General features: G+C 48.8%; 1 protein-coding gene across 1 annotated transcript in view; it reads left to right on the plus strand.

The window, feature by feature from the left end:
* Nucleotides 1-4,414: 4,414 nt before the first annotated feature.
* The window catches only part of VPS16 (VPS16 core subunit of CORVET and HOPS complexes), a 44,483-nt gene continuing 22,295 nt past the window's right edge, over nucleotides 4,415-26,602 (plus strand). The window contains exons 1-12 of the mRNA XM_063135696.1: nucleotides 4,415-4,550; nucleotides 7,612-7,700; nucleotides 10,261-10,352; nucleotides 12,774-12,902; nucleotides 14,469-14,613; nucleotides 15,204-15,319; nucleotides 17,657-17,779; nucleotides 19,263-19,318; nucleotides 20,397-20,486; nucleotides 21,560-21,654; nucleotides 21,803-21,879; nucleotides 24,228-24,359. Of these exons, the coding sequence (XP_062991766.1) occupies nucleotides 4,498-4,550; nucleotides 7,612-7,700; nucleotides 10,261-10,352; nucleotides 12,774-12,902; nucleotides 14,469-14,613; nucleotides 15,204-15,319; nucleotides 17,657-17,779; nucleotides 19,263-19,318; nucleotides 20,397-20,486; nucleotides 21,560-21,654; nucleotides 21,803-21,879; nucleotides 24,228-24,359 (1,197 nt within the window). The 5' untranslated portion in view covers nucleotides 4,415-4,497. The remainder of the gene's footprint in view (nucleotides 4,551-7,611; nucleotides 7,701-10,260; nucleotides 10,353-12,773; nucleotides 12,903-14,468; nucleotides 14,614-15,203; nucleotides 15,320-17,656; nucleotides 17,780-19,262; nucleotides 19,319-20,396; nucleotides 20,487-21,559; nucleotides 21,655-21,802; nucleotides 21,880-24,227; nucleotides 24,360-26,602) is intronic.

A 26,602-nucleotide genomic window follows, 5' to 3' on the forward strand; every position in this document is an offset into this window, starting at 1 on the left:
ACCCTGAAATTTGGCATGCATGCTAAGGGGACCCTAGGGAGGTGCACCTTTGAGTTATTTTTTAAAAACATTAATTTTAATTAATTTTAATGTGTCCATGTGGTTGAAGCCTGAAATAACATCTCCAGCCACTAAGTGGCAGACGTCTCTAAGCTGTGCATAGCTTTGCAGGCCATGCACCTTGAAGCCAGGGGAGATGAGCAAGCTGAAGGACAGGGTTATATGCCTGCCCCCTCCTCTGTGTTATGGGGCAGCCCCCCTCAGGGGAATACAATGGACAGAGCCCTCCACTGAGGGCTACAGGGTTGCACCTGGCAGGGGCTGTGCCGAGGGGTGCCAGTAAGCATGGCTTCTCTATGTATTCAACTCGTGACAGCTGAGCAATTTTGCTTGAAGGTTTTGCATTGTCATACGGAGGGCTATTCCAACCCGTGTGAAGCCAGGTCAAGTTGTGGGTAATGAATAAAGGCGTCAGAATCTGCTTGTCGTTAACTCGTGAATGCCAGTAACTGCATCGCCTCGTCCAACACCAGCTCGGGAAACGGTATGGTAGGATATGGTTGTCGGAAAAGTCCTGGGAAAATAGCATGGTTTCATTTTTGTAGTAAATACTCACGCACACATCTGAGGGTTGAGGGTTGAAGTGACTTGAAGCGACCGAGGCCACTCAAGTGCCTTTATTGAGCATACACAGAGTTTAAGTAGGAAAATCTCTCCTCCTTCTTCCCCCCTCCCTCTCAGCCGAAACCCCTTTGATCACCTTGCTTGTATCCTGAATCCACATCTTTAATCCCCTCTGTTTGCTGAGTTAGTCTGCCTTGGTTGTTGATTCCGTGTTAGTCACTGGAAGTCCATCAGGGCATGTCTAGGGTTGAACAATGGTCAATTAACGGGGAGGAAGATAACAGCAAAGCCCTGCTTCGCCCGGGCAGTCTTCTGTCAACGTAACTCTCCAGGCCTGTGCTGTAATACTTCACATTTTTGTCATTGTTGATGATTCTTTTCAGTGTGCAAGGCACAGCACAAAGTAGAAGAGGACAAGGCCCCTGCCCCAAAGAGCTCACAATCTCCCCTTTGACACAGGAGTGACAGAAAGGGAGATTTGCTAAGTGAATAAAGTTTGCTACACAACTAGGGTTGCCATACTAAAAGGACAGGGCCGTGGGTGGGTGTGTTTCACTCAATGTGATTTCAGCTGTAAAGCTCAGTGAATGACCTTGGGCTGCTGTTTTATCAGTGCAAATCTATGCACGTCTGCCCAGAATGGGATTTGCACCCAGGTACGTGTACCTGGCATTGCAGCCTGTATCTCCAGCACAGGGTTGTTGTGAACATAAAGTGGAGGGGAAATCTGGGGAAGGTGCCAGCAGGCATGCAAGCTGGGAATGATGGGAGTTGTTGTTACTATATTTATTTATATCCCGCCTTTTGCCCAATGCCAGGCCTCAAGTTGCATTCCAACCATCTGTAGTCGGGTGCTAAATTGGGAAAGTCCGCATCATCCCGCTTATATTGGCTGCCTGTATGTTTCCGAGCCCAATTCAAGGTGCTGGTTTTAACATACAAAGCCTTACATGGCTTGGGATCACAATACCTGATGGAACGCCTCTCCCGACATGAACCTACCCGTACACTGCGCTCAACATCTAGGTCCTCCTCCGAGTGCCTACTCCAAAGGAAGCTCAGAGGGTGGTGACAAGAGACAGGGCCTTCTCTGTGGTGGCCCCCCAACTGTGGAACAATCTCCCTGACGAGGCCTGCCTGGCGCCAACATTGTCATCTTTTCAGCACCCGGTCAAGACTTTTCTCTTCTCCCAGGCATTTAGTAATATGTAATGACGGTGGGTCCGGGTTTTTTGGCTCATCGTTGTTAAAGTTGTTACAGTGGTTTTAAATGTATGTGTATTTTGCTTGTTTTTGTGGCCTTTAATCTTTGTATATCGTTTTTAAGTGTTTTTATCTTCTGTGAACCGCCCAGAGAGCTTCGGCTATGGGGCGGTATACAAATGCAATAAATAAATGAATAAAATCCCATCACGAAGAGAATTATTATTATTATTATTATTATTATTTATTTATATAGCACCATCAATGTACATGGTAAAACATTGTACAGAGTAAAACATTAAATAGCAAGACCCTGCTGCATAGGCTTACATTCTAATAAAATCATAATAAAACAATAAGGAGGGGAAGAGAATGCAAACAGGCACTGGGTAGGGTAAACAGGCACAGGGTAGGGTAAAACTAACAGTATAAAGTCAGAACAATCAAGTTTTAAAAGCTTTAGGAAAAAGAAAAGTTTTTAGCTGAGCTTTAAAAGCTGCAGTTGAACTTGTAGTTCTCAAATGTTCTGGAAGAGCGTTCCAGGCATAAGGGGCAGCGGAAGAAAATGGACAAAGCCGAGCAAGGGAAGTAGAGACCCTTGGGCAGGCGAGAAACATAGCATCAGAGGAGCGAAGAGCACGAGCGGGGCAATAGTGTGAGATGAGAGAGGAGAGATAGGAAGGAGCTAGACCGTGAAAAGCTTTGTAGGTCAACAGGAGAAGTTTATATTGGATTCTGAAGTGAATTGGAAGCCAATGAAGAGATTTCAGAAGTGGAGTTACATGGTCAGAGCGGCGAGCCAAGAAGATGATCTTAGCAGCAGAGTGGTGAACAGAAACCAACGGACTGATGTGAGAAGAAGGAAGGCCAGTGAGAAGAAGGTTGCAGTAGTCCAACCGAGAAATAACCAATGCATGAACAAGAGTCTTGGCAGAAGAGACAGACAAAAATGATCAAATCCTGGCAATATTATACAGGAAAAAATGACAGGATTTAGCTACTGCCTCAATATGAGGAATAAAGGAGAGCGAGGAATCAAATATAAAGCCAAGACTAGAATGTCACCAGGAAGAACCCCGATGGCGGGGCCTTCTCTGTAGCGGCCCCCTCCCTCTGGAAAACTCTCCCTCGTGCGGTTCGGGAGGCGGAAAATGTAATAATTGTGAACCGCCCAGAGAGCTTCGGCTATTGGGCGGTATAAAAATGTAATAAATAAATAAATAAATAAATAAATAACTTTCAAACGCCTCCTAAAAACATATCTTTTAAAATAAGCCTTCCCTGGACTGTAATTTATTCTGGTTCTATGTGATTTTAAAGTTTTAATCTGGATTTTACGGTTTTAGTTGTAAACTGCCCAGAGAGCTTAGGCCGGAGCTTTCCAAACTGTGTGTCGCGACATGTTAGTGTGTCAGCTGCAGTGTGCAGGTGTGTCACGCGAACGTAACGAGAAACCTCTGAGTCTCTGTGAAATAAGCAAGACCAACTTGCATGCATTTTTACGCAGCAAAGGTGCCGATTAGTATGGTGCACTGGTATATTCCCCTTCCGTCGTATCCGTGTATGCACACCACGGTCGAGGGATCATACAGGTACTGTGCATGCTCAGTATGCATAATCGGGTCGAAACAGCTGATTCCGTGTCACTTCCGGTGACGCGGCTGCACCTGAAGTGACGCATTCGAGAAATTCCATGGGTCCAGTTTTTTGATAGGACACTGTCTCGACCGCCACTCGATCGCAGCTCGACAAAATTGGTTCAGTGTGAAAAGTCTTGGAAATGGATGTTGTTATCTTGCAAATCATATATTTTTAAAAATATAAATGAAAGGTTTTCATTAGATACGTTGTGTCCCCATACATTTCGTTATTACAATTTATGTATTCCCATATGTACCTGCCCGGACCTTAAGATCATCCACAGGGGCCCTTCTCCATGAGCCCCTGCCAAAGGAAGTGAGGCAAGTGGCTACTAGGAGCAGGGCCTTCTCTGCTGTGGCACCCTGGCTGTGGAATGAGCTCCCTAAGGAGGTTCGATTGGCACCTACATTATATGCCTTTAGACGCCAGCTGAAGACCTTTTTATTCTCTCAGTATTTTAACACGTAATTTTAACTTAAATTTAAATTTGACTGTTCTAACTCTGTATCTTAATCTTATATCAATTTTTGCTGCATGGTTTTATCCTGGTTGTGCTTTTGATACTGTATTTTGCATTTGTGCTTTTAACCTGTTGGTTGTTTTATTATGGTTTTAATTTTTTTTTGAACCGCCCAGAGAGCTTCGGCTATGGGGCGATATAAAAATGTAATAAATAAATAAATAAATAAATAAATAAATAAATAAATAAATAAATAAATAGTCTCAGTTTATTGGCCCTCATCCAGTCCATTACGGTGCCCAGGCGCTGGTTCAGAACAGCCACTGCCTCACCTGGGTTTGATGATGACTTGCAAGGGAGCGACGCCTCCTCCTTCCCTCCAGGGGGCACCAGAGAGCAAGGCCCAGCCCCCGTTCCCTTAAGCAAGATGGCGTCTGCTGCTTCCTGACTTCCGCTTTCCTGGGGTGGGAGGTAAGGGCGGAAGTGCCTGGGAGAAGGAGCAGGAGGTGGCCAGCTGGGGCAGGACCCACACACCGGGACCCCCCCACACACCTGGCCTCGCCCCCAGGATGGACTGTTACACGGCCAACTGGGACCCCTTGGGGGAGACGGCTTATTATAGGTCAGTGAGCTTCTCTTTTGCCCCCATATTCCCTCCCTGCAGTCTTATTAAGATGAAAACTAGCCCCCCCCCTCAATTTGAACGCCCCCCCTGCCCAGCAATCACCCCCCCTCCTCAGACATTTTTTGGAGCCCTTCCCCTTTCCCCCCAAATGTATCTCCCCCCCCAACATAATGCTTTTACTGTCCCCCCCAAATCCCCCCCTTCCTGCAAAAAAAAAAAAAAAAAAAAAAAATCCTGGTGGGGTCGTTTAAGCTAAGGGGGTAGCTCCCCCCCACACACCCCAAAGTATCCAATTTTGGCATTTATTTGGCTTTTGTATGTTCAAAACCCTCCTTGCACTTTGGCTCAGTCACTCGAACGACAGACCTGCCAGGTGGTCCGGTGTCGGCGTCCTCCTATTGCAAATGGGGTAAGGGGGCATGACCAAGGCTGCTAGGCGAGTCTGTGGCAGATGCAAGACCCTATATGCTGGCTTTTCCCCAGCCTGGTGCCCTCCAAGGGTTCGGAGCACAACTCCCATCAGCCCCAACAAGCATGGCCAGTGAGCAGGGATGATGGGACTTGCGGCTGAAAACATCTAGAGGGCACCGTGTTGGGGAAGGCTGCTATGCATGTTTATTCGGTTGCGTTGAGTTCAGTGGGACTTCCGCGTCACAACTTTGAGATTCTCTGGGTACCTCACTACATACACGTGGCTTTTGAATGTAAAAAGTAATGCTTTTGTAGAGAGTGCATAGAATCATAGAATAGCAGAGTTGGAAGGGGCCCCACAAGGCCATCGAGTCCAACCCCCTGCTCAATGCAGGAATCCGCCCTAAAGCATCCCTGACAGAGGGTTGTCCAGCTGCATCTTAAAGGCCTCTAGTGTGGGAGAGCCCACAACCTCCCTAGGTAACTGATTCCATTGTCGTACTGCTCTAACAGTCAGGAAGTTTTTCCTGATGTCCAGCTGGAATCTGGCTTCCTTTAACTTGAGCCTGTTATTCCGTGTCCTGCACTCTGGGAGGATCAAGAAGAGATCCCGGCCCTCCTCTGTGTGACAACCTTTTAAGTATTTGAAGAGTGCTCTCATGTTTCCCCTCAATCTTCTCTTCTCCAGGCTAAACATGCCCAGTTCTTTCAGTCTCTCTTCATAGGGCTTTGTTTCTAGACCTCTGATCATCCTGGTTGCCCTCCTCCGAACACGCTCCAGCTTGTCTGCGTCCTTCTTGAATTGTGGAGCCCAGAACTGGAGGCAATACTCTAGATGAAGCCTCACCAGGGCCGAATAGAGAGGAACCAGGACCTCACGTGATTTGGAAGCTATACTTCTATTAATGCAGCCCAAAATAACATTTGCCTTTCTTGCAGCCGTATCACACTGTTGGCTCATATTCAGCTTGCGAATATGTTTGCTTTCAACTTTTGCTTTCTATCCTGCATTCCCCCCTTCTCATATGTTATCTTCCTTGCAAAAATTCAAAGTTTTTAATTTTATTTTTAAGGCGAGGCATGTTTGTTTCCTCATCCTGTGGGTGTGCGTAGGGCTACGGTCTTTTCTACTGAGCTTCCCCCTGTGCCTTTAGCTGAGCCCTGGCATGCAGAGGTACAGTGAAGTCCTGTTCATGTTAACTTACAAGTAAGTCCCACTGTGCTCAGTGGGTTTTTAAGACTGAAGCCTGTCGCTGTATGGAAACGGCTGGTGTGATAAGCTTCACCTGCTAAATTTCTCTGCCTTGGGCTGCAATGAAAGGAGAGGAGCAGGAGGGCTGTACCCAGGGTTAGCCCTATTTAGCATAGTCACATTGAAATGAATAGGACTTAAGTTGGACTAAAATTGGATGCAACCCATGAGCAACCCTGGTTCTATACTCATGCTCGCTCAGGACCAGTTAGGGATCCTGACTGCAACACTCTTTAACCATTCTGGTGTGTGTTAAACGTTTTGGCAAGAGGAGAAAGATCTTAGAATTGTAGATCACAAGCTGAATATGAGCCAACAGTGTGATGTGGCTGCAAAAAAGGCAATATTTTGGGCTACATTAGTAGAAATATAGCTTCCATTCGCGTGAGGTACTGGTTCTCCTCTATTTGGCACTAGTTAGGCCTAATCTTGAGTATTGCGTTCAGTTCTGGGCACCACAGTTCAAGAAGGACGCAGACAAGCTGGAGCGTGTTCAGAGGAGGGCAACCGGGATGATCAGGGGTCTGAAAACAAAGCCCTACAAAGAGAGACTGAAAGAACTGGGCATGTTTAGCCCGGAGAAGAGAAGATTGAGGGGAGACACGATAGCACTCTTCAAATACTTGAAAGGTTGTCACACAGAGGAGGGCCAGGATCTCTTCTCGATCCTCCCAGAGTGCAGGACACAGAATAAAGGCTCAAGTTACAGGAAGCCAGATTCCAGCTGGACATCAGGAAAAACTTCCTGACTGTTAGAGCAGTATGACAATGGATTCCATGACCTAGGGAGGTGGTGGGCTCTCACATACACGAGGCAGCTAGAGAGCCATCTTTGAGATGTGCTTTAAGGTGGATTCCTGCCTTGAGCAGGGGATTGGACTTGATGCCTTATAGGCCCCTTCCAACTCTACCATCCTTTGAGTCTATGAATCTCAAATGTCATGCTCAGTACCACATTCTGCTGCAGAATGGCTCCCGGGTTTTTTTATGGTACTGGGGCAAAACACCACCAACGTCCCCCTCCCTTGGTGAGTCTACCACCTTATTACCATTGTCACTACTTGCTTGCTTGAAAGGCAAAGAGACAGTGAGCTAGCAGGCCGTGGCGTCTCCTGCTCTTCCGACTCACCAGCGCTGTTGTCTGGGCCAGAGTGAGTGGCAGGTGAAACAAGCAGGTTGCAGTGGGGAAGAGGAGGAGCAAGCCCAGGGGGATCTTTTCAGTGGGCCCTGGCTGGTGGGGGCCCCTCGGCAGGTGCCCAAACATGCCTACCCTCCACACTGGACCTGGACGGCAGCCTTGTCTGTAGGGGACCTGGAGGCACTCAGAGCACAGCCAGGCATTTCCCCCACTCAAAACCTTTCCCTAATATTTTATTCCACTTGTTTCCGCTGCAGGAAGCTTGATCTGTACAGCATGGGCTGGAGCCTCAAGGAGGACCTGCGGGACTGTTTGGTTGCTGCCGCTCCCTACGGGGGCCCCATCGGTACGTCGAGAGCCAGCTTCACTTTCCAAGCAGAGGCTGGACATCAGGAAAAACTTCCTGACTGTTAGAGCAGTACGACAATGGAACCAGTTACCTAGGGAGGTGGTGGGCTCTCCCACACTAGAGGCCTTCAAGAGGCAGCTGGACAGCCATCTGTCAGGGATGCTTTAGGGTGGATTCCTGCACTGAGCAGGGGGTTGGACTCGATGGCCTTGTAGGCCCCTTCCAACTCTGCTATTCTATGATTCTAAGATCATCACCTCAGCTGAGATTGAATCTGGAACTGCAGATCTGCTGCTCCCATCGCTCAGGCTGCCAGAGGGCGAATCAGAAATCCCCCAGTTTGAATGTAGGCCCCTTCCAACTCTGCTATTCTATGATTCTATGAATCTCAATGTCGTACTCATTACCACATTCTGCTGCAGAATGGCTCCCGGGTTTTTTTATGCCCTTTTAGGCCCCTTCCAACTCTACTATCCTTTGAGTCTATGAATCTCAATGTCGTACTCAGTACCACATTCTGCTGCAGAATGGCTCCCGGGTTTTTTTATGGCCTTATAGGCCCCTTCCAACTCTACTATCCTTTGAGTCTATGAAGGAGAAGCGGGTGGGGTTGGCAGGTTTTTAAATTGCAGGATGTTTTCCCCTCTTGGGCCCGGACTGGTGGCTGTCATGGGCAGGTGCTTGCTAAGACCAGTGAGGAGTAGCCTCAGTTCCACTCTCCCTCAGCCTGACAGGCTTGTTGTGAGGATAAAACGTGGGCCAAGTTTGAGGAATCATAGATTCTGCCCATAGGTCCTTGGAAGATGGGTGAGATGTGAATGACCTAAATCAATGAGTCGGGCCCTGGAGAGCCTCGTCGTTGCTTGGATATGGGGTCAGCCCAAGGGAAGCACAAAATGGCTCCCCCTTCACTTGGCGTGTACTGAATCCAACGGACCAGCGGTTGAGTGTTCCTTCAACATTGGCACTGGGATGGCCTCCTCCATCATACCTGAAGCAGCAAGCTAGCTTAGGGGGCGCAGGGCAGGCTGCGAGGCCCCCTAGCTCCCTCCTCCAGCACTTAGTGTTTGCCGCCCAGCATCTTCCACCTGAGGCGACTGCCACAATCCGCCCAATGGTAGGGCCTGGGAGATTCTGGGGCGAACCTACTATTTCTCTGCAGGAGAAGGGCCAAGCGACAGCTTAGGAAGGAAAGCATAACCACGGGCCATGAAAGCTTTTCTGGTGGGAGGGGTGTTGAGAGCAGCAGGTTGGGAAGGCTGCCATTTTGAGAACATTATGCATTCAGTGGGATCTCATTTTATTGCCGTCGATAGGGCCATGTAGCCTTTGCGGTCAGCGCTTTTAGACCTTTGAGCCCCGCTGGCATCACCGAAGAGGCTAGAAGGAGCAAGCAGGACTTCTGCTCTGCTCTCTCTAGCTGAGCCATGGTGGACAATGGAACCAGTTACCTAGGGAGGTTGTGGGCTCTCCCACACTAGAGGCCTTCAAGAGGCAGCTGGAAACCCTCTGTCAGGGATGCTTTAGGGTGGATTCCTGCACTGAGCAGGGGGTTGGACTCGATGACCTTGTAGGCCCCTTCCAACTCTGCTATTCTATGATTCTGTGGAAGTGATCCCCATTGGTCAGCTAAAACGGCAGCTGGCTTTGCCCTGTTTCTTTATATCTGATTCTCTTCAGTGCTGACCATAAGGGTACCTGGCCCTAAGGGCACCAATAAGAGCACAAGCAACAGCATGAGAGGGCCTTTTCAGTGGTGGCCCCCCCGACTGTGGAATGATCTCCCCAATGAGGCTCGCCTGGCACCAACACTGTTATCTTTTCGGTGCCAGGTCAAGACTTTTCTCTTCTCCCAGGCATTTAACAGCATATGTTGAGTTTTTAACTGACCCAGAATGGATGGATATTGTATGTAATGTGTTTTTATGCTTTTTATGGTTTTAAATTTTGTATATTTGTTTTTAATGTTCCGTGTTTTAATCTTCGGCTATAAATGTAATTAATAATAAGCTCCCCAGTTAATCCACAATATTAAGCATTATTATTATTATTATTATTATTATTACATTTATATCCCATCTTTTTTCCTCCAAGGAACCCAAGGTGGCCTACATAATCCTCCTCCTCTTCTCTAATTTTATCCTCACAACAACCCTGTGAGGTGGGCTGGACTGAGAGTCTGTGACTGGCCCAAAGTCACCCAGTGGGTTTCCATGGCCGGGTGGGGACTAGAACCCAGATCTCACGACTCCCAGTCCAGCACTCTAGCCACTACACCACACTGGCTTTCTTCTTGGAACAGCCGCCTTCCCCAACCTCTCTCCCAATGTGTTGGACTGCAAATCCCAGCATGCCATGCAGGGGAAGAAAAATCTCCCTGCCTGTAGATATCTAGCATGACAGGAAGAATGAGGTCAACCTAGATTTCCCTCCTACATTTATATTTTTCTGTGCTTTTTTGAGAGACTGGGGGAAGAGGCAGTTTTGTGTGTGTTAGTGGGTATATATCTGATACACATGACGTCTTGCAAACTTTTATCTTTCCCCCTGCTTTTAGCGTTACTGAAAACCAGGAAAGAGAAATCTCCCAGTTCCCGGCCACCTCTAGAAATCTATTCTGCCTCTGGGGTCCTCTTGGCTACCATCCCGGTGAGTGAAGTTCCAAGCCCGGGGTAACATAATGACAGGGACCAGATTCAAGGGCTGGGAGGGTTTGTTGATGTTATTGATGACAAAGTGTCATCGGCAGACATGGCACTTTGCAGAATCACATAAAGTGGTGGGGAATTGTTTCTCTAAGATGCAGTAGAAACCAAAGGCACAGTTACAAGATGGGGGATACTTGGCTCAGCAATACTACAAACGAGAAGGATCTTGGAATTGTTGTAGATCGCAAGCTGAATATCAGCCAACAGTGCGACATGGCTGCAAGAAAGGCAAATGCTATTTCGGGCTGCATTAATAGAAGTATAGCTTCCAAATCGTGTGAGGTCCTGGTTCCTCTCTATTCAGCCCTGGTTAGGCCTCATCTAGAGTATTGCCTCCAGTTCTGGGCTCCACAATTCAAGAAGGACGCAGACAAGGTGGAGCGTGTTCAGAAGAGGGCAACCAGGATGATCAGGGGTCTGGAAACAAAGCCCTATGAAGAGAGACTGAAAGAACTGGGCATGTTTAGCCTGGAGAAGAGAAGATTGAGGGGAGACATGAGAGCCCTCTTCAAATACTTGAAAGGTTGTCACACAGAGGAGGGCCAGGATCTCTTCTTGATCCTCCCAGAGTACAGGACACGGAATAACGGGCTCAAGTTAAAGGAAGCCCGATTCCAGCTGGACATCAGGAAAAACTTCCTGACTGTTAGAGCAGTACGACAATGGAACCAGTTACCTAGGGAGGTTGTGGGCTCTCCCACACTAGTCATTCAAGAGGCAGCTGAACAACCATCTGTCAGGGATGCTTTAGGGTGGATTCCTGCATTGAGCAGGGGGTTGGACTCGATGGCCTTGTAGGCCCCTTCTAGCTCTGCTATTCTATGATTCTATGAGGTTCCAGGGGAATCTTTTTGCCTGAGCGCATGGTTCTGGGTTGGGTTAGAGTCTTAGAGGATTGCTGTGTGGAACTGTCTGGGAACTGTCTGTTGTGAAGCGTGTTTTTAACCCGTTAATCCTTTCCTTGTGTAAAGTCTGTTTTTAAAGCATTGTTCCAGCTTTCCCCTCCCCCTCCCCTTTCCCCCTTTTTAATACTTTATTGTCTGTGTTTTTCTGTGTTGACTGAAGCCTTATGTGTTAGTCTAGACTTTTTATTAAACTGCTTCGGTCCCTAAACATGTGTGAGTGTCTGATTTCCCCAGAAGGCTGGCTTGGACAGGAGGGCAGGGGGTGAGGATTATCCAGAGAATTGGGCATTTGGTCCAGAAGCCTGCCCTGCAGGGTAGTTAAGTTGACCCCAACTCCTTTACAGGCTTCAGTTACAGGAGGGTAGATTTGGGTTGGACATTAGGAGTAACATCTTGCCAGTAAGAGCAGTTGGACGATGGAACCAACTTCATTCAAACCCTCTGTTGGGGATGTTTGAGCTCTAGATTTCTCACACTGAGCCAGAAGGCCAGACTAGATTTATTTATTTATTTAAAACATTTCTATCCCGCCCTATATCATTAAGATCTCAGGGCAGCGTACAGATAAAAGCATACAGTATAGAACAGTAAATATACACGGCTAAAAACAAATTAAACCATGAGCCAAGTTAAAACAATATATAATTTAAAAGCAGTAAAACAATTAAAACAGTTAAAACAATGTAGCATCTTAGTGAATTTAACCATTAAAGTCTTTGTTAAAAAGCCATGTTTTCACTTGGCGCCGGAATAAAATCAGCGTTGGCAACAGTCGGGCCTCCAAGGGGAGGGCATTCCACAGTCGAGATGCCATCACAGAGAAAGCCCTCTTCCTTGTCCCATCATAGTGTATATGTTGCGTTGGTGGGATGCGGAGAAGGGCTCCTCCAACAGATCTCAAGTCTCGGGCAGGCATATATAAGGAGAGGCACTCTCTCAAGTATCGAGGTCCCCAGCCATTTAGGGCTTTAAACGTCATTACCAACACCTTGAATTCCGACCGGAAGCGTATAGGCAGCCAATGCAGTTCCTTTAAGACCGGTGTTAAGTGGTCTCTATGAGATGTACCGGTCAGTATTCTAGCTGCTGCATTTTGCACTAGCTGCAACTTCCGCGTCGTCTTCAAGGGCAGCCCCACGTAGAGTGCATTGTGGTAGTCTAATCGGGAAGTTACCAGTGCATGCACTACTGTGGCTAGGTTGTCCCTGGCCAGGAAAGGCCTGTCCAGGATGACCTGCAAGACCCCCACACACAATTGTGTGATTCTTTAAAGGACATGCAGTGAATCAGGTCGTGGAACCCTGAACTAGGAGACAAAAGCCTTAAGGCCCAAAGTAGTGTCAGGCTGGGGATTTCCAGCTGGAAATGCCCTCTGGTGTTGGTGTGCTGGAGTCCCTTCCCGTTGAAACAGGAAGTTCAGTGTGTGTGTGTGTGTGTGTCTTTTTCCCCGCCCACAGTGGAAGAGCTCCCCGGTGGTGCAGCTGGGCTGGACGGCTGGCGAGGACCTGCTGTGCATCCAAGAGGACGGCTCGGTCCTTGTCTACTCCCTCTTCTGTGAGTTCAAGCGATGCTTCAGCTTGGGCAACGTAAGTGAACTGAAAGCTGGAGGGATTATGGCAGTCTGGCTGCCTATTCCACGGGTGGGGCACTCCAGAGGTTTGGGACTACAACTCCCCTCCGCCTTAGCCGAGGATGAGGTGCGATGGGAGTTGTAGGCCAAACCATTTGGGACATCAGCTTTAAGCAGGGGCTGAGTGTCGGGTGCAGTTGGGGCCTTCTGCGGAACATACAGCTTTTGTTTAAAAGCTGACCCAAGCTGCTAGTCCTCATGAGGTATCTCCTGAAGTTTCCAAAACTGGAAGTGGGCTTTGAGTCAGGACGTCCTGGCATTAAAGGATGGGTTGGCTTCTGCTCCTTTTTTTCCTCTCCTGGTTCCTTCTCGGTCAGGTTCTGTTGCTTTTGCCTCTCCCTCCATCGAGGGAGGGAACCTTTCCCATCCAACTGTCCAAGGTAGCTTACGATACTGCACAGGGGTGGTTGAAGCTCTTTCAGCCTGAGGCTCTCTGAGGCACCTGTATGTCTGTGGGGGGGAGCTGGACAGCGTGACCGGTTGGGGGCCTGTCCGTGTGGGGGCCACCAGTTTATATTTAAAAATACAAGAGAAATGCTTAAAAAGTAGGAAAACCGCTAGTCATCTAAGCTAGCCTTGGCTCAGCAATACTACAAACGAGAAGGATCTTGGAATTGTTGTAGATCGCAAGGTGAATAGGAGCCAACAGTGCGATATGGCTGCAAGAAAGGCCAATGCTATTTTGGGCTGCATTAATAGAAGTATAGCTTCCAAATTGTGTGAAGTACTGGTTCTTCTCTATTCGGCCCTGGTTAGGTCTCATATAGAGTATTGCATCCAATTTTGGGCTACACAATTCAAGAAGGACGCAGACAAGCTGGAGTATGTTCAGAGGAGGGCAACCAGGGTGATCAGGGGTCTGGAAACATATCCCTATGAAGAGAGACTGAAAGAACTGGGCATGTTTAGCCTGGAGAAGAGAAGACTGAGGGGAGACACGAGAGCACTCTTCAAATACTTAAAAGGTTGTCACACAGAGGAGGGCCAGGATCTCTTCTCGATCCTCCCAGAGTGCAGGACACGGAACCATGGGCTCAAGTTACAGGAAGCCAGATTCTGGCTGGGCATCAGGAAAAACTTCCTGACTTTTAGAGCAGTACGACAACGGAATCAGTTACCTAGGGAGGTAGTGGGCTCTCCCACCCTAGAGGCCTTCAAGAGGCAGCTGGACAACCATCTGTCAGGGATGCTTTAGGGCAGGGGGTTGGACTCGATGGCCTTGTATGTCCCTTCCAACTCTGCTATTCTATGATTCTATGATTCTTGTGTGACTACAACCCCCATCATTCCCATCCAGCAGGGAGATTGGGAGTTATAATCTGACACTTCTGGAAAAGTGCCGGGTTGCGGGAGCCTGGTGTTGTATTATAATGGCAGTAAATTCAGCAGAGGGGACACCCACCCCAGGAATTGTCCTGCAAGCCTCATTTCTGAATTCTTGGATCTGATTCTGTATTGTTAATGCTGTTCTTCCTTCTCCATGATGGTTGTTTCCGGCCTCGGTTCTCTCTTTGTCCCTCAGGAGGTGCTGCAGAACCACGTCCTGGAGGCCAAGGTGTTCCACACAGAATACGGCACTGGCGTGGCCATCCTGTCCGGGGCGCACAGGTTCACCATGACCATGAACATCGTTGACTTGAAGCTCCGTAGGATGCCCGAGGTGCCAGGTAAATCAGCCTTGATCCCACCTTTCCCCTGATTCGGCACCCTTCTAGACGTGGATCTGTGTCTTTTTTGGTTCGCTGGTTTGCTTCTCCGTGGGCTCCCTGAAACGCAAGATCTGTCTTTCATTTCTTGAAAATTAAATAAAATCTGATGCTGCTAGACCTCTTGATTCTGGAGTTTTTAAACCGTAAGGCTCCAAAGTGCCAGACAGGCCTGCGTCCCATTTCCCTCTTGCCAGGGCTAAGGCTCTGTGGATTCTTTGGGCGTCTGATCCACCCAAACCCTCCACCAGGTCCCTACGCACACAGGGCCTGTTCTGACAACACGTTAAGCCACGGTTAGGCCGCTAACCCTTTTGCAGCAAATGGTTAGCGACTGTGTTTAAACCAAGGTTATGTAGCCACCAGGGTTAGGAATGATTCACACGACACGCTAAGCTGTAAAGTCCAGCTCAAAATCCTTAACCGCTGTGTCTGAACAAGTTCGTTGTCTCTTTCACGTGTGTGCAGCTTTTGCTTTCCTCTTTTGTTCTTCTATTTAGCGCTAAAGGTCCTCTGGCGGAGTGTTTTAACTGTTGTTCCTCCCTCCCCAGGCCTTCAGAAACCCCCCTCCTGCTGGAGTGTCCTGTGCCAAGACAGAGTCACCGTCATCCTCCTTGCTGTCGGCCAAGACCTGTACCTTCTGGACAACACAACCTGCTCCCAGGTGGTGCGTGAGGAGGCCGCCTGGGTGGGAGAAGGGAACCAATGGACTCCTGCCTTGAGCAGGGGGTTGGACTCGATGGCCTTGTAGGCCCCTTCCAACTCTGCTGTTCTATGATTCTATGAACCTAGAACTACTGCAAAAACCCCAGGCTGTCTTGTATGGATTCCCTCCTGCTCATCCAGGCCAATTCCTATTCTTCTTTTCAATTTACATATTTTTACCCTACTCTTCATGAAAAAAGGACACTTAGAGGAGCTTTACAAAGACGAATTATTATTATTATTATTATTTGCATTTTTATACCACCCAACAGCCAAAGCTCCCCGGGCGGTTCACGAAAAGTAAAACCATTCAAAGTATAAAACAAACAAGTATAAAAACATGATATAATATACATATTAAAAACATACCATACATGATTAAAACATCCTTAAAACATTCTAAAATTTCACTGGATAGGCCTGCTGGAATAGTGGCAATGGGGCTGTTTGCATGACGTGACAGCCCACCGTAGGTTATTGAACCCATGGTGAGGCTGCAGCACATGCAGGCTGTGTATGGCTGCCAGTTTGAATATGCAAGCCCTGCTTGGGGGTTGACACGTCATGTGAACCCAGCGAATGGCTCAGTTGAGACAACACATTGGTCAACGCAGTGTGAAAACTCCACTCAGCAGTTGAGTATTTATTATTATTTATTATTTATTTCATTTATATCCCACCTTTTTCCTTCAATCCTCCTCCTCTCCATGTTATCCTCACAGTCCTGAGAGTCTGTGACTGGCCCAAAGTCGCCCAGTGGTTTTCCATGGCCGAGTGGAGACTAGAACCCGGATCTCCCGACTCCCAGTCTAACAATTTAGCCACTACGCCACACTTTAGGAGGTACTCCCCACGCAACAAGTTCCATCTCCACAGTTGTGTGGTTGTGGGCTACCGTGGAGTTGAGTAAAAGTCAATGCGATCAGGCCCGGTGCTGCCATAGAGGCAACTCAGGCGGCCGCCTAGAGCGCCAAGCAAACGAGGGCGCTGAACAGCGTACCCGGAAGCTGCTCTCTTAGAGCGGCTTCCGGGTGTGCTGTTCCAAAGCCGCTGCCCCAGCCGCCGCCCAACCCCAGTGTCCTGGCTCCTTCGAAGCCCGGATGCTGGGGTTGGAGGCGGAGGCTTCAGTACAGCACGCCAGGAAGCCACTTCCAGGCGCGCCGCTTCAAAGCCTCTGCCCCGCCCCCCAACCCCAGCATCCTGGCTTCAAAGCCGGGAGCGGGAGGGAGCGGACGGTGAGTGGGTCGACAAGGGGGGAGCCGGAGCGGTGTGTGAGCGAGCGAGCGGGGGGCGGCGGGGCGAGCGATGGGGGGAGCCGGAGCGTGTGAGCAAGGGGGGAGCCGAAGCGGTGAGCGCGCGGGGGGTGGCGGGCGGGCGGGCGTGGGGGAGCAGTGAGTGAGCGAGCGGGGGGGGCGGCGGCGGCTTCAGAACGTGCCTGCCTAGGGCGCAATAGAGTCTGGCGCCGGCCCTGAATGCAATGTTTGATTGACAGTTCCTCCGCCCTCTCTCCTCCCCTGGTCCTCCTGATGGTATCCCATCAGCCACAGCAGCGAAAAAGCAATCCCGGCAGCTCTCCTAGAGGGGCACTCTCTCCTTTCGCCACTCTTGCCAGAGAACTCTGTAGCCAGTGGGAAAAGTCAACCCAATGCAATGGAAAACTCCACGGAGCCCTCCACACAACACAAAGGTTGTGCAGGTACTTTCCCCTGTGCAGCGTGGATATTCTGCATGGAACGTTTTCCCAAAACCACCACCGTGGAGTGGAGTCTTCCCGCCAGAGAAGTGTTGCAAAAACTCCACTGTGGATTTCTAAAATCACCGTTGAGAAACGTGTTGTCTGAACTGAGCCAATGTAGGTTTTGCGAGGGTTAAGAACTGGGTTCGGTTGCCGGATTCACACAACCCCCGAGTAGGGTTTGCATGTGCTGTGGCGTGTTGTCCAAACCTGGTCCAGGGCTGGATTCGTTTTGAATTCATCAATATCCCATTTGGGAACCTTTTCGTAAGTGTGCCTAAAAGAGCTGTTTGCACTCTTGTTGTGAGAATGCACAGAATGTCCTCTGTATACCAAGCCACTCACATTCCCCTTTTGCAGACGGGGGAATTGAAGCCGCAAGGGAACGATGGGCTTTGGGGCCTTCAGGACGCTCTGCAGAGATTTGCACTCTGATCTCCCGGGTCTAAATTCAGCCTGCTACGTCTCAATCCAACCGTCGGGGCTAAAAACGAAACGCGGAGACACAGAAATGGAGTGGCAGCGGCTGAGTGGCATTGCTGGTTTGTCTCTCTCTGCTTGCAGACCTTGCCTGGCTTGAATCCACATGCTGGCGCCTATCTGAGGATGGCCGTGTCTTTCAACTACCACTACCTGGCGCTCTTCACCGATACAGGCTACATCTGGATGGGAATGTCCCACTTAAAGGTGAGCACCAGATCCAGGGCTGGGAGGTGGGCTGAGAGTTGTAGTCCGTCCCCATCTGGGGGGCACTAAATGGGGCCCTGCTGGTCTACACTGACTAGCAGTGGTGATCCAGTGTCTTAGTCAGAGAGTTTCCCCCCCCATCACCTGTTACCTAATCTTACCTGTTTGCTAGAGAGGGGGTCAGGATTGAACCTGGCATGTCTGCATGCAAACCATGCCTCTTGCCACTAGCTTATCAAGGGCCTCCTGCCTTGGGCTCTCTGATCATAGAATCATAGAACAGTAGAGTTGGAAGGGGCCTCTAAGGCCATCCAGTCCAACCCCCCCGCTCAAGGCAGGAAGCCATTATATATATATATATATATATATATATATATATATATAAATTTGTATTTAAATTTTAACATTATATAACAGACATCAAATTAATCTTACACATAAACACAAAATAATATTTATTTATTATTTATTTATTTATTTATTTATTTATTTATTTATTACATTTCTATACCACCCAATAGCCAGAGCTCTCTGGGCGGTTCACAAAAATTAAAAACATTCAAAGTATAAAACAACAGTATAAAATCATAATATAAAATACAATGTAAAAGCTCCACCAGATAAAAACAGCAGCAATGCAAAATTTCAAATTTAAAACACCAAGTTAAAACACTGTTTTAACTGTTTTAACTTATACTGTTATAATAACAGTAAATGATATTAACAATAATGATAATAATAAGTGCACCCCACCCCCGGGACCATTATTCTACTTTGCAAAATTGTAATGACTCTTGTGAAAGGTGTACATTCCTTTCCCCTTTATTAAAAGTTAAAGGAAGCCAGATTCCAGCTGGACATCAGAAAAAACTTCCTGTTAGAGCCGTACGACAATGGAACCAGTTACCTAGGGAGGTTGTGGCCTCTCCCACACTAGAGGCCTTCAAGAGGCAGCTGGACAGTCACCTGTCAGGGATGCTTTAGGGTGGATTCCTGCATTGAGCAGGGGGTTGGACTCGATGGCCTTGTAGGCCCCTTCCAACTCTGCTATTCTATGATTCTATGAAAACAAACTCTACAAATAATCTCCACATCTCTTCAAAATCATTTCGATTCAATAATCCTCTTTTAACTTTAATACAACACGTTAACTTATCATTAATAGCAATATCCCATACTTCCTTATACCATTCTGCTATCTGATAATCGCCTTGCGTCTTCCACTTTCGAGATATCATTAATCTCGCTGCTGTTAATAAATTTGTTATTAAGTCTTCAATAGCTTGCGTACAGTTAACCTTATCATAAATTGACAATAATGCTATACTTGGACAGATTCAACCCACTCATTTCATTTATCTCCTTAAACACCGTTTTTTAAAATGTCTGTATATATTCACAACTCCACCACATATGAACGTACGTGCCAGTTTGCAGGAAGCCATCTTAAAGCATCTTTTGTTATCCCTCTGCCTTCCTGCAGGAGAAACTGGGGGAGTTCACCTGCGAGTTTCGGACCCCACCAAAGCAGATGGTTTGGTGAGTGCCTTCATATGTCGCCTCCGCGGGGGGGCCTTACTTATTCATTCATTCATTCATTCATTATAGCACTTTTATCCTGCCCTTTAGCCAAAAAGGCTCTCGAGGCAACTTAGAAAAATATTTGTCATGTCTTAACCTAGCGCTGAAATGAAACCAGTGCCAGCACCAGTTGGGCTTCCAAGGGGAGGGCGTTCCACAGCTGGGGGGCCACCACAGAGAAAGCCCTCTCCCTTGTGCCATCATAGCATATATGTTGCGTTGGTGCGATGCGGAGAAGGGCTCCTCCAACAGATCTCAGGTCTCGGGCAGGCTATTTAAAATGTTTTGAAATGTGCTGGGACAGTTACATCTTCATTTGGGGCACAATCGAGCTTTTACCCCCCCCCCTTTCTCTCTCTCTCTCTCTCTCTCTTCTTCTTCTTGTGATTGGTGCTTTCCCCCCCTTTTGGTTTCTGTGCCACACGGTGGGGGCAGGCAACAGGGGAAAGCTATCCCTCTTATATCCTGGTGGTAAGCTTCCCCTCTCTTAATTCCCCCTCTCCTTCCTGCTAACAACCTCTCTTCTTTCCCCTCCCACCCAAAATCCCTTGCGCAAGTGGTCTACAGCACCTTTGACTCCTGCCTCCTCAATTCCCTTTGAACAGGGCCTGCGTCACTCTTGTGTTCTGTACAGCGCACAGCGCATTATTACTATCAGGCAAATCCTTGGTCACATGAAACCAGCTCTCTCCCGTGCCCCTGGCCAGTTTCTGGACCGTTAGCGAGTTCTTTCGGTGCGCTTTCTTCCACAACCATGAGGATCAGCCCCAAGGAGCTGTTGCAAGTGGCTCTGAACGGCATGAGTCTTGCGCAGGGCAGGCCAGGGCCCCCGTGCCTATTAAATTGCAGAGCCTCGTGGCGTTTTCGGAACTCATGTAGCCGTCCGCCACATGTGCGCCCAACGTTTGTCAAGCAAATGGCTCCCAGGAGTTGGGTGGCGCTTGTCCGCCTGTGGCGGGTGCAAGTGTGAAAGGTGGCTTTGGGCCAAGAAGGGCGCACGGCGTTTCTGAACGGCGCATGTCTCTCCGTGTGACAGGTGCACCCGCTCCCGGAGCAAGCAGCGTGCTGTGGTGATGGCGTGGGAGCGGCGCCTCCTTGTGGCTGGCAACGCTGAGCAGTGCATTCAGTATCCTTGGGAGAAGGAAGGGCAAAGGGGGTGGTGGGGTGGGTGTGTGCTTGCGCACAGCGGTAATGGCCCAGGATGCACTTGGCTCTAGCGCAGGCACTTCTCCAACGCCAGGAGGAATTAACGGAAGGCCCCTGCGGAACGTCAGAGGCTGCCTTCTTTCAAGTAAGACCACGGTTGCATCGAGCCCACGATTGTCTACGCCAGCGGTGAAGAATCGCAGCACTGGGGGCCAAATCCCAACCTGGCCCTCTGGGGTTCCCCAAATGGCCACGCCCCATCCCCTTTCCCCGGCCAGTGATCATTGGGTGGTTTCCTGACTTTATACAGGTTCCCCCGTCCCTCGTTTGATAAAGGTTGAAATCTTGCCCATCTGGGGTCCCAATCCAAGCCCTCCAAGCTTTCCTCCGCAACACCAATTCGGTGGTTTGATGGCGTCTGCCTTTGGTATTTTGGCTCTTTTGTCTTTGTGGCCTTCCGTCCCACCCACCGTTGGCGTGTGGCTCTCGAGGGCATCTCTGAAACACAATTCAGCCCTTGGGCTGAAAGAGGTTCAAAATCCCTGTTCTAGAGGCTTCCACGTGTGTGTGTGCGTGCGTGTGTGTCCGTCCGTCCGTCCCACCACCCCAGCACATGCACACACAAGATAGTCCAAGCTGTGCAGCTCAGCTGGTTGGCCACTGTGGGAGACACAATGCTCAACATGAGAAGCTTTTGTTCTGATCCATAACAACGAAAGAAGAGCCCTGCTGGATCAGACTGAGGGTCATAGAATCATAGAATAGTAAGGCCATCAAGTCCAACCCCCTGCTCAAGGCAGGAATCCAGTGCTCTGTTCACACAGTGGCCAACCAGCCGTCGACCAGGGACCATCAAAGCAGGACATGGTGCAACAGCACCCTCCGCCCATGTTCCCCAGCAACTGGTGCACACAGGTCTTCTGCCTTGAATACTGGAAATACCACACAACCATCAGGGCTAGCAGCCATGGATAGCCTTTGCCTCCAGCAGGGCTCCTGCTGATTCTACGGACCGCCCCTACGTTTCTTTGGCTTCCTTAACGCCAACTGCAGGTACCCCCTGGAGGAGGATTCGTACCTTGTGCCCGAGCTTGACGGCGTGAGGATTTTCTCCTGCTCCACCCACGAATTCCTTCACGAGATTCCAGGTGAGCTTGCCTGGTGTGTCCGTGAGCAGGAAGGACACGAAACTCTCCTTCTCCTCCTTTTTTTTAAACGTGAAACCTTGAAGCTCCCTGGACTCTGCCCCCGACTCGGCACTTTGGCCAGAGTTCCCACGACCCGTTTCTTTTTCAGAGGCCAGCCAGGAGATCTTCAAGATTGCCTCCATGGCGCCAGGGGCGTTGCTGCTGGAGGCTCAGAAGGAGTACGAGGTAATGGGGAGTTGGCGAGCGGAGGGCCTGGCCTGGCTGTGGGATGGGGTGAAAGAGCTGGCGGGTTGGACTGGGTCATGGGAGACCCGGGTTCAATTCCCCATTCAGCCATGAAGCTCACTGACCGACTTTGAGCTCCATCAGACCAGCGTTTTATTGCACGCTCGTTGCTGGGCACTCACGGATTTTCGCGGCTCCCTCTCACGACGATGTCCCCCTCCGGCCCTTTCTAGCCTTCTTTGCAACACAAAAACCCACCCCAGTAAGTCCGACTTATTTTTAAAGACGGAAGTTGCCGCGGTCTCCTGCTGTGTGCAGGAGAAGCAGCGCGATCAAAACGGCCCACTGAATGGACCAGGGGCACGTTGTTTACTTCCTCTTTATTTATTATTATTATTATTTATTTATATAGCACCATCAATGTACATGGTGCTGTACAGCGTAAAACAGTAAATAGCAAGACCCTGCCGCATAGGCTTACATTCTACTAAAATCATAGTAAAGCAATAAGGAGGGGAAGAGAATGCAAACAGGCACAGGATAGGGTAAACAGGCACTGGGTAGGGTAAAACTAACAGTATAAAGTCAGAACAAAATCAAGTTTTAAAAGCTTTAGGAAAAAGTAAAGTTTTGAGCTTTAAAAGTTGTGATTGAGCTTGTAGATCTCAAATGTTCTGGAAGAAAATGGATGAAGCCGAGCAAGGGAAGGAGAGACCCTAGGGCAGGCGAGAAACATGGCATCAGAGGAGCGAAGAGCACGAGCGGGGCAATAGTGTGAGATGAGAGAGGAGAGATAGGAAGGAGCTAGACCGTGAAAAGCTTTGTAGGTCAACAGGAGAAGTTTATATTGGATTCTGAAGTGGATTGGAAGCCAATGAAGAGATTTCAGAAGTGGAGTAACATGGTCAGAGCGGCGAGCCAAGAAGATGATCTTAGCAGCAGAGTGGTGAACAGAGACCAACGGACTGATGTGAGAAGAAGGAAGGCCAGTGAGAAGAAGGTTGCAGTAGTCCAACCGAGAAATAACCAATGCATGAACAAGCGTCTTGGCAGAAGAGACAGACAAAAATGATCAAATCCTGGCAATACTATACAGGAAAAAACGACAGGATTTAGCTACTGCCTCAATATGAGGAATAAAGGAGAGCGAGGAGTCAAATATAAAGCCAAGACTACGAGCTTCCTTGACCGGAGTAAGTGTAACATCATTGACAGTAAGAGAGAATGAGAGATGAGGAGAAGGTTTAGGAGGAAAAACAAGCAATTCAGTCTTTCTCTTTCAAAAGAGGAAGTAATGAGGGACAAAAGCGTGGGCGGAGAAGCGACGGTAAGCGAACGCGATTCCCCCCTCCTCTGTGATGACGCTCCTGGTCCCAATCGCTAACCCTCACTGGGTTGTTGTGAGACTAAAAAACAGAGGAGGAAGATTACGTGTGCCACCTTGGCTTCCTTGAAGGCAAGGCTTGATATAAATGCAACAGCTAATTCAATAAAAATAAATAAAGTTGGCCTCTTGATAGCCCAACGTTGCCATTTTATTGTGCGTTGCTTCAAGTTGCAACCTTTAAAACCGGCTGGGATAAAATAGCCAGTCAAAATTCTGGCCGTCCAGCGCTCATATTTAAAAATGCCTTTTAGAGTAAAAAAAAGCAGAATGTGGGGAGAGGCTGTGTTTTTCTTTTGTTGTTGTAGGGAGTGTGATTTTAATGTGTTGTTTTAGCTGTTGTTTGTGTATTGCTTTTTTTAAAAAAATAAAAATTGGCCTGTAATTTTTATTTTCTCTGCCCATATGGAGTTGTGGTGGCCTGTGGCTTTGAACAAAAAAGATAAATTCAAATTCGGCTAATGAAGGGAAGTGTTCAAGGATGGAGGCCAGGGGTGTAACCCTATCGAAGTTGGAACTCCAGTCCAGGGGTGCGAGGGGCTTGGCTGCAAGGGCTGATCTGTGGGGGCATGTTGGGCAGGAGGTGTTCAGGCCCAGGCCATGTAGGGCAGAGGCCCCCCCAGCGTGGCCTACGAGGACCTCCAATGGGGCCCACAAAGCTCCGCCATCCCTGCCCCCTTCAAAAAATTGTTTTTTTAAAAAAAAAACCTTCGAAAAAGTTAGGGCAGCTTGCTTTCTCTCCTTTTCTAGTCTCTAGCCTTGCTCTTTCTCTCTACACCCCACTTTTTGGCTCACTTTTGACTAGCTGGGCCCCCGTGGCAGCCATTTTGAGACTAGCCACATCCCCGTGGGAGCCATTTTTTTTTTCCAAATTCCCCAAATGTGACCACAGTTCCAAGAAAGTTAGGGATCCCTGAGGTAAGAGCGTCGAGCTTCTCTTCTTTGCCCTTTCCTTTCCCCTCAGAAAGAGAGCCAGAAAGCCGACGAATACCTGCGGGAGATCAAGGACCAGAAACTGCTTCCGGTGGCGGTGGAGCAGTGCATCACGGCGGCCAGTTATGAACACGAGCCAGAAGTCCAGAAGTCTCTTCTCCGGGTAAGGAGCAAAGGGCCTGTCTCCAGCAATGGGGTCCTTCTGAGCTTAAAAGGTTGTCACACAGAGGAGGGCCAGGATCTCTTCTCGATCCTCCCAGAGTGCAGGACATGGAATAACAGGCTCAAGTTAAAGGAAGCCAGATTCCCGCTGGACATCAGGAAAAACTTCCTGACTGTTAGAGCAGTACGACAATGGAACCAGTGACCTAGGGAGGTTGTGGGCTCTCCCACACTAGAGGCCTTCAAGAGGCAGCTGGACAAGCATCTGTCGGGGATGCTTTAGGGTGGATTCCTGCATTGAGCAGGGGGTTGGACTTGATGGCCTTGTAGGCCCCTTCCAACTCTGCTATTCTATGATTCTATAAGAACGTAAGAAGTGCCCTGATGCTGGGTCAGACAAAGGGTCCATCAAGTCCAGCACTCTGTTCACGGAATGGCCCACCAGCCATCGGCCAGGGACCAACAAGGCAGGACATGGTGCAACAGCACCCTCCCACCCATGTTCCCCAGCAACTGGTGCACACAGGCTTACTTGTGGATGCTAAAAAGAGAAATCAATTCTAGTGCTTGATAAACGTATTAAAAACTATTTTATTCTTAAAATCCAAAAATGCTGTGCTCACCGTTTCGGACATATCGTCCTTTGTCAGGAGCTATAATAAAATATGCAGTTCTTTTAAAAAATAACAAAACAGGAACAACACCCGTGCATTAACGAAACATTTCATGTAGAAACCTCAGCTACTCCTATCTACAGATTTTGCAGTTGCCACAAGTCAAGTTTCATTCATGCATGGGTGGGTATTTATTTATTTATTTATTTATTTAATTACATTTATATACCGCCCCACAGCCGAAGCTCTCTGGGCGGTTTACAACATTTAAAAATAGTAAACATTAAAAGTATACAATTTAAAAACACACACACACACACATAAAAACAGTATAAAAACAACAGTATCCATTTAAAAACAACAATTGTGGGGTCCATTAAAAACAAACTTAACGTTGTTAAATGCTGTTAAAATGCTGTTAAAAATGCCTGGGAGAAGAGAAAAGTCTTGACCTGGCGCCGAAAAGATAACAATGTTGGCGCCAGGCGAGCCTCATCGGGGAGATCATTCCACAGTCGGGGGGCCACCACTGAAAAGGCCCTCTCCCTTGTTGCCATCCTCCGAGCTTCCCTTGGAGTAGGCACTCGGAGGAGGACCTTAGATGTTGAGCGCAGCGTACGGGTAGGTTCATGTCGGGAGAGGCGTTCCATCAGGTATTGTGGTCCCAAGCCATGTAGGGCTTTATAGGTTAAGACCAGCACCTTGAATTGGGCTCGGAAACATATAGGCAGCCAATGCAAGCGGGCCAGAATCGGTGTTACATGCTCAAACCTCCCTGTTCCAGCTATCAATCTGGCCGCCGCATTTTGCACAAGCTGCAGCTTCCGGACCGTCTTCAAAGGCAGCCCCATGTAGAGGGCATTGTAGTAATCTAATTTGGAAGTTACCAGAGTATGGACAACTGAAGCTAGGTTATCCCTGTCCAGATAGGGGCGTAGCTGGGCCACCAACCGAAGTTGGTAGAAAGCACTCCGTGCCACCGAGGCCACCTGAGCCTCAAGTGACAAAGATGGTTCTAGGAGAACCCCCAAGCTACGAACCTGCTCCTTCAGGGGGAGTGCAACCCCATCCAGAACCGGTTGAACACCCCCCATCCGATCAGAGGAACCACCCACCAGCAGCATCTCAGTCTTGTCTGGATTGAGCTTCAGTTTATTAGCCCTCATCCAGTCCATTGTCGCAGCCAAGCACCGGTTCAGCACATCCACAGCCACACCTGATGAGGATGAAAAGGAGCAGTAGAGCTGCGTGTCGTCAGCGTACTGATGACAGCGCACTCCAAAACTCCGGATGACCGCACCCAACGGTTTCATGTACATGTTAAACAGCATGGGGGACAAGACCGACCCCTGCGGAACCCCATACTGGAGAGTCCACGGGGCCGAGCAATGTCCCCCAAGCACCACCTTCTGGAGCCGTCCTGCTAAGTAGGAGCAGAACCACTGCAATGCAGTGCCCCCCACTCCCAACTCAGCCAGACGTTCCAGAAGGATACCATGGTCGATGGTATCGAAAGCCGCTGAGAGATCAAGGAGAATCAACAGAGTCACACTCCCCCTGTCCTTCTCCCGACATAGGTCATCATACAGGGCGACCAAGGCTGTTTCCGTGCCAAAGCCGGGCCTGAAAC

This window comes from Elgaria multicarinata, chromosome 10, assembly GCF_023053635.1.
Source record: "Elgaria multicarinata webbii isolate HBS135686 ecotype San Diego chromosome 10, rElgMul1.1.pri, whole genome shotgun sequence".
NCBI classification, from domain to species: Eukaryota; Metazoa; Chordata; class Lepidosauria; order Squamata; family Anguidae; genus Elgaria; species Elgaria multicarinata.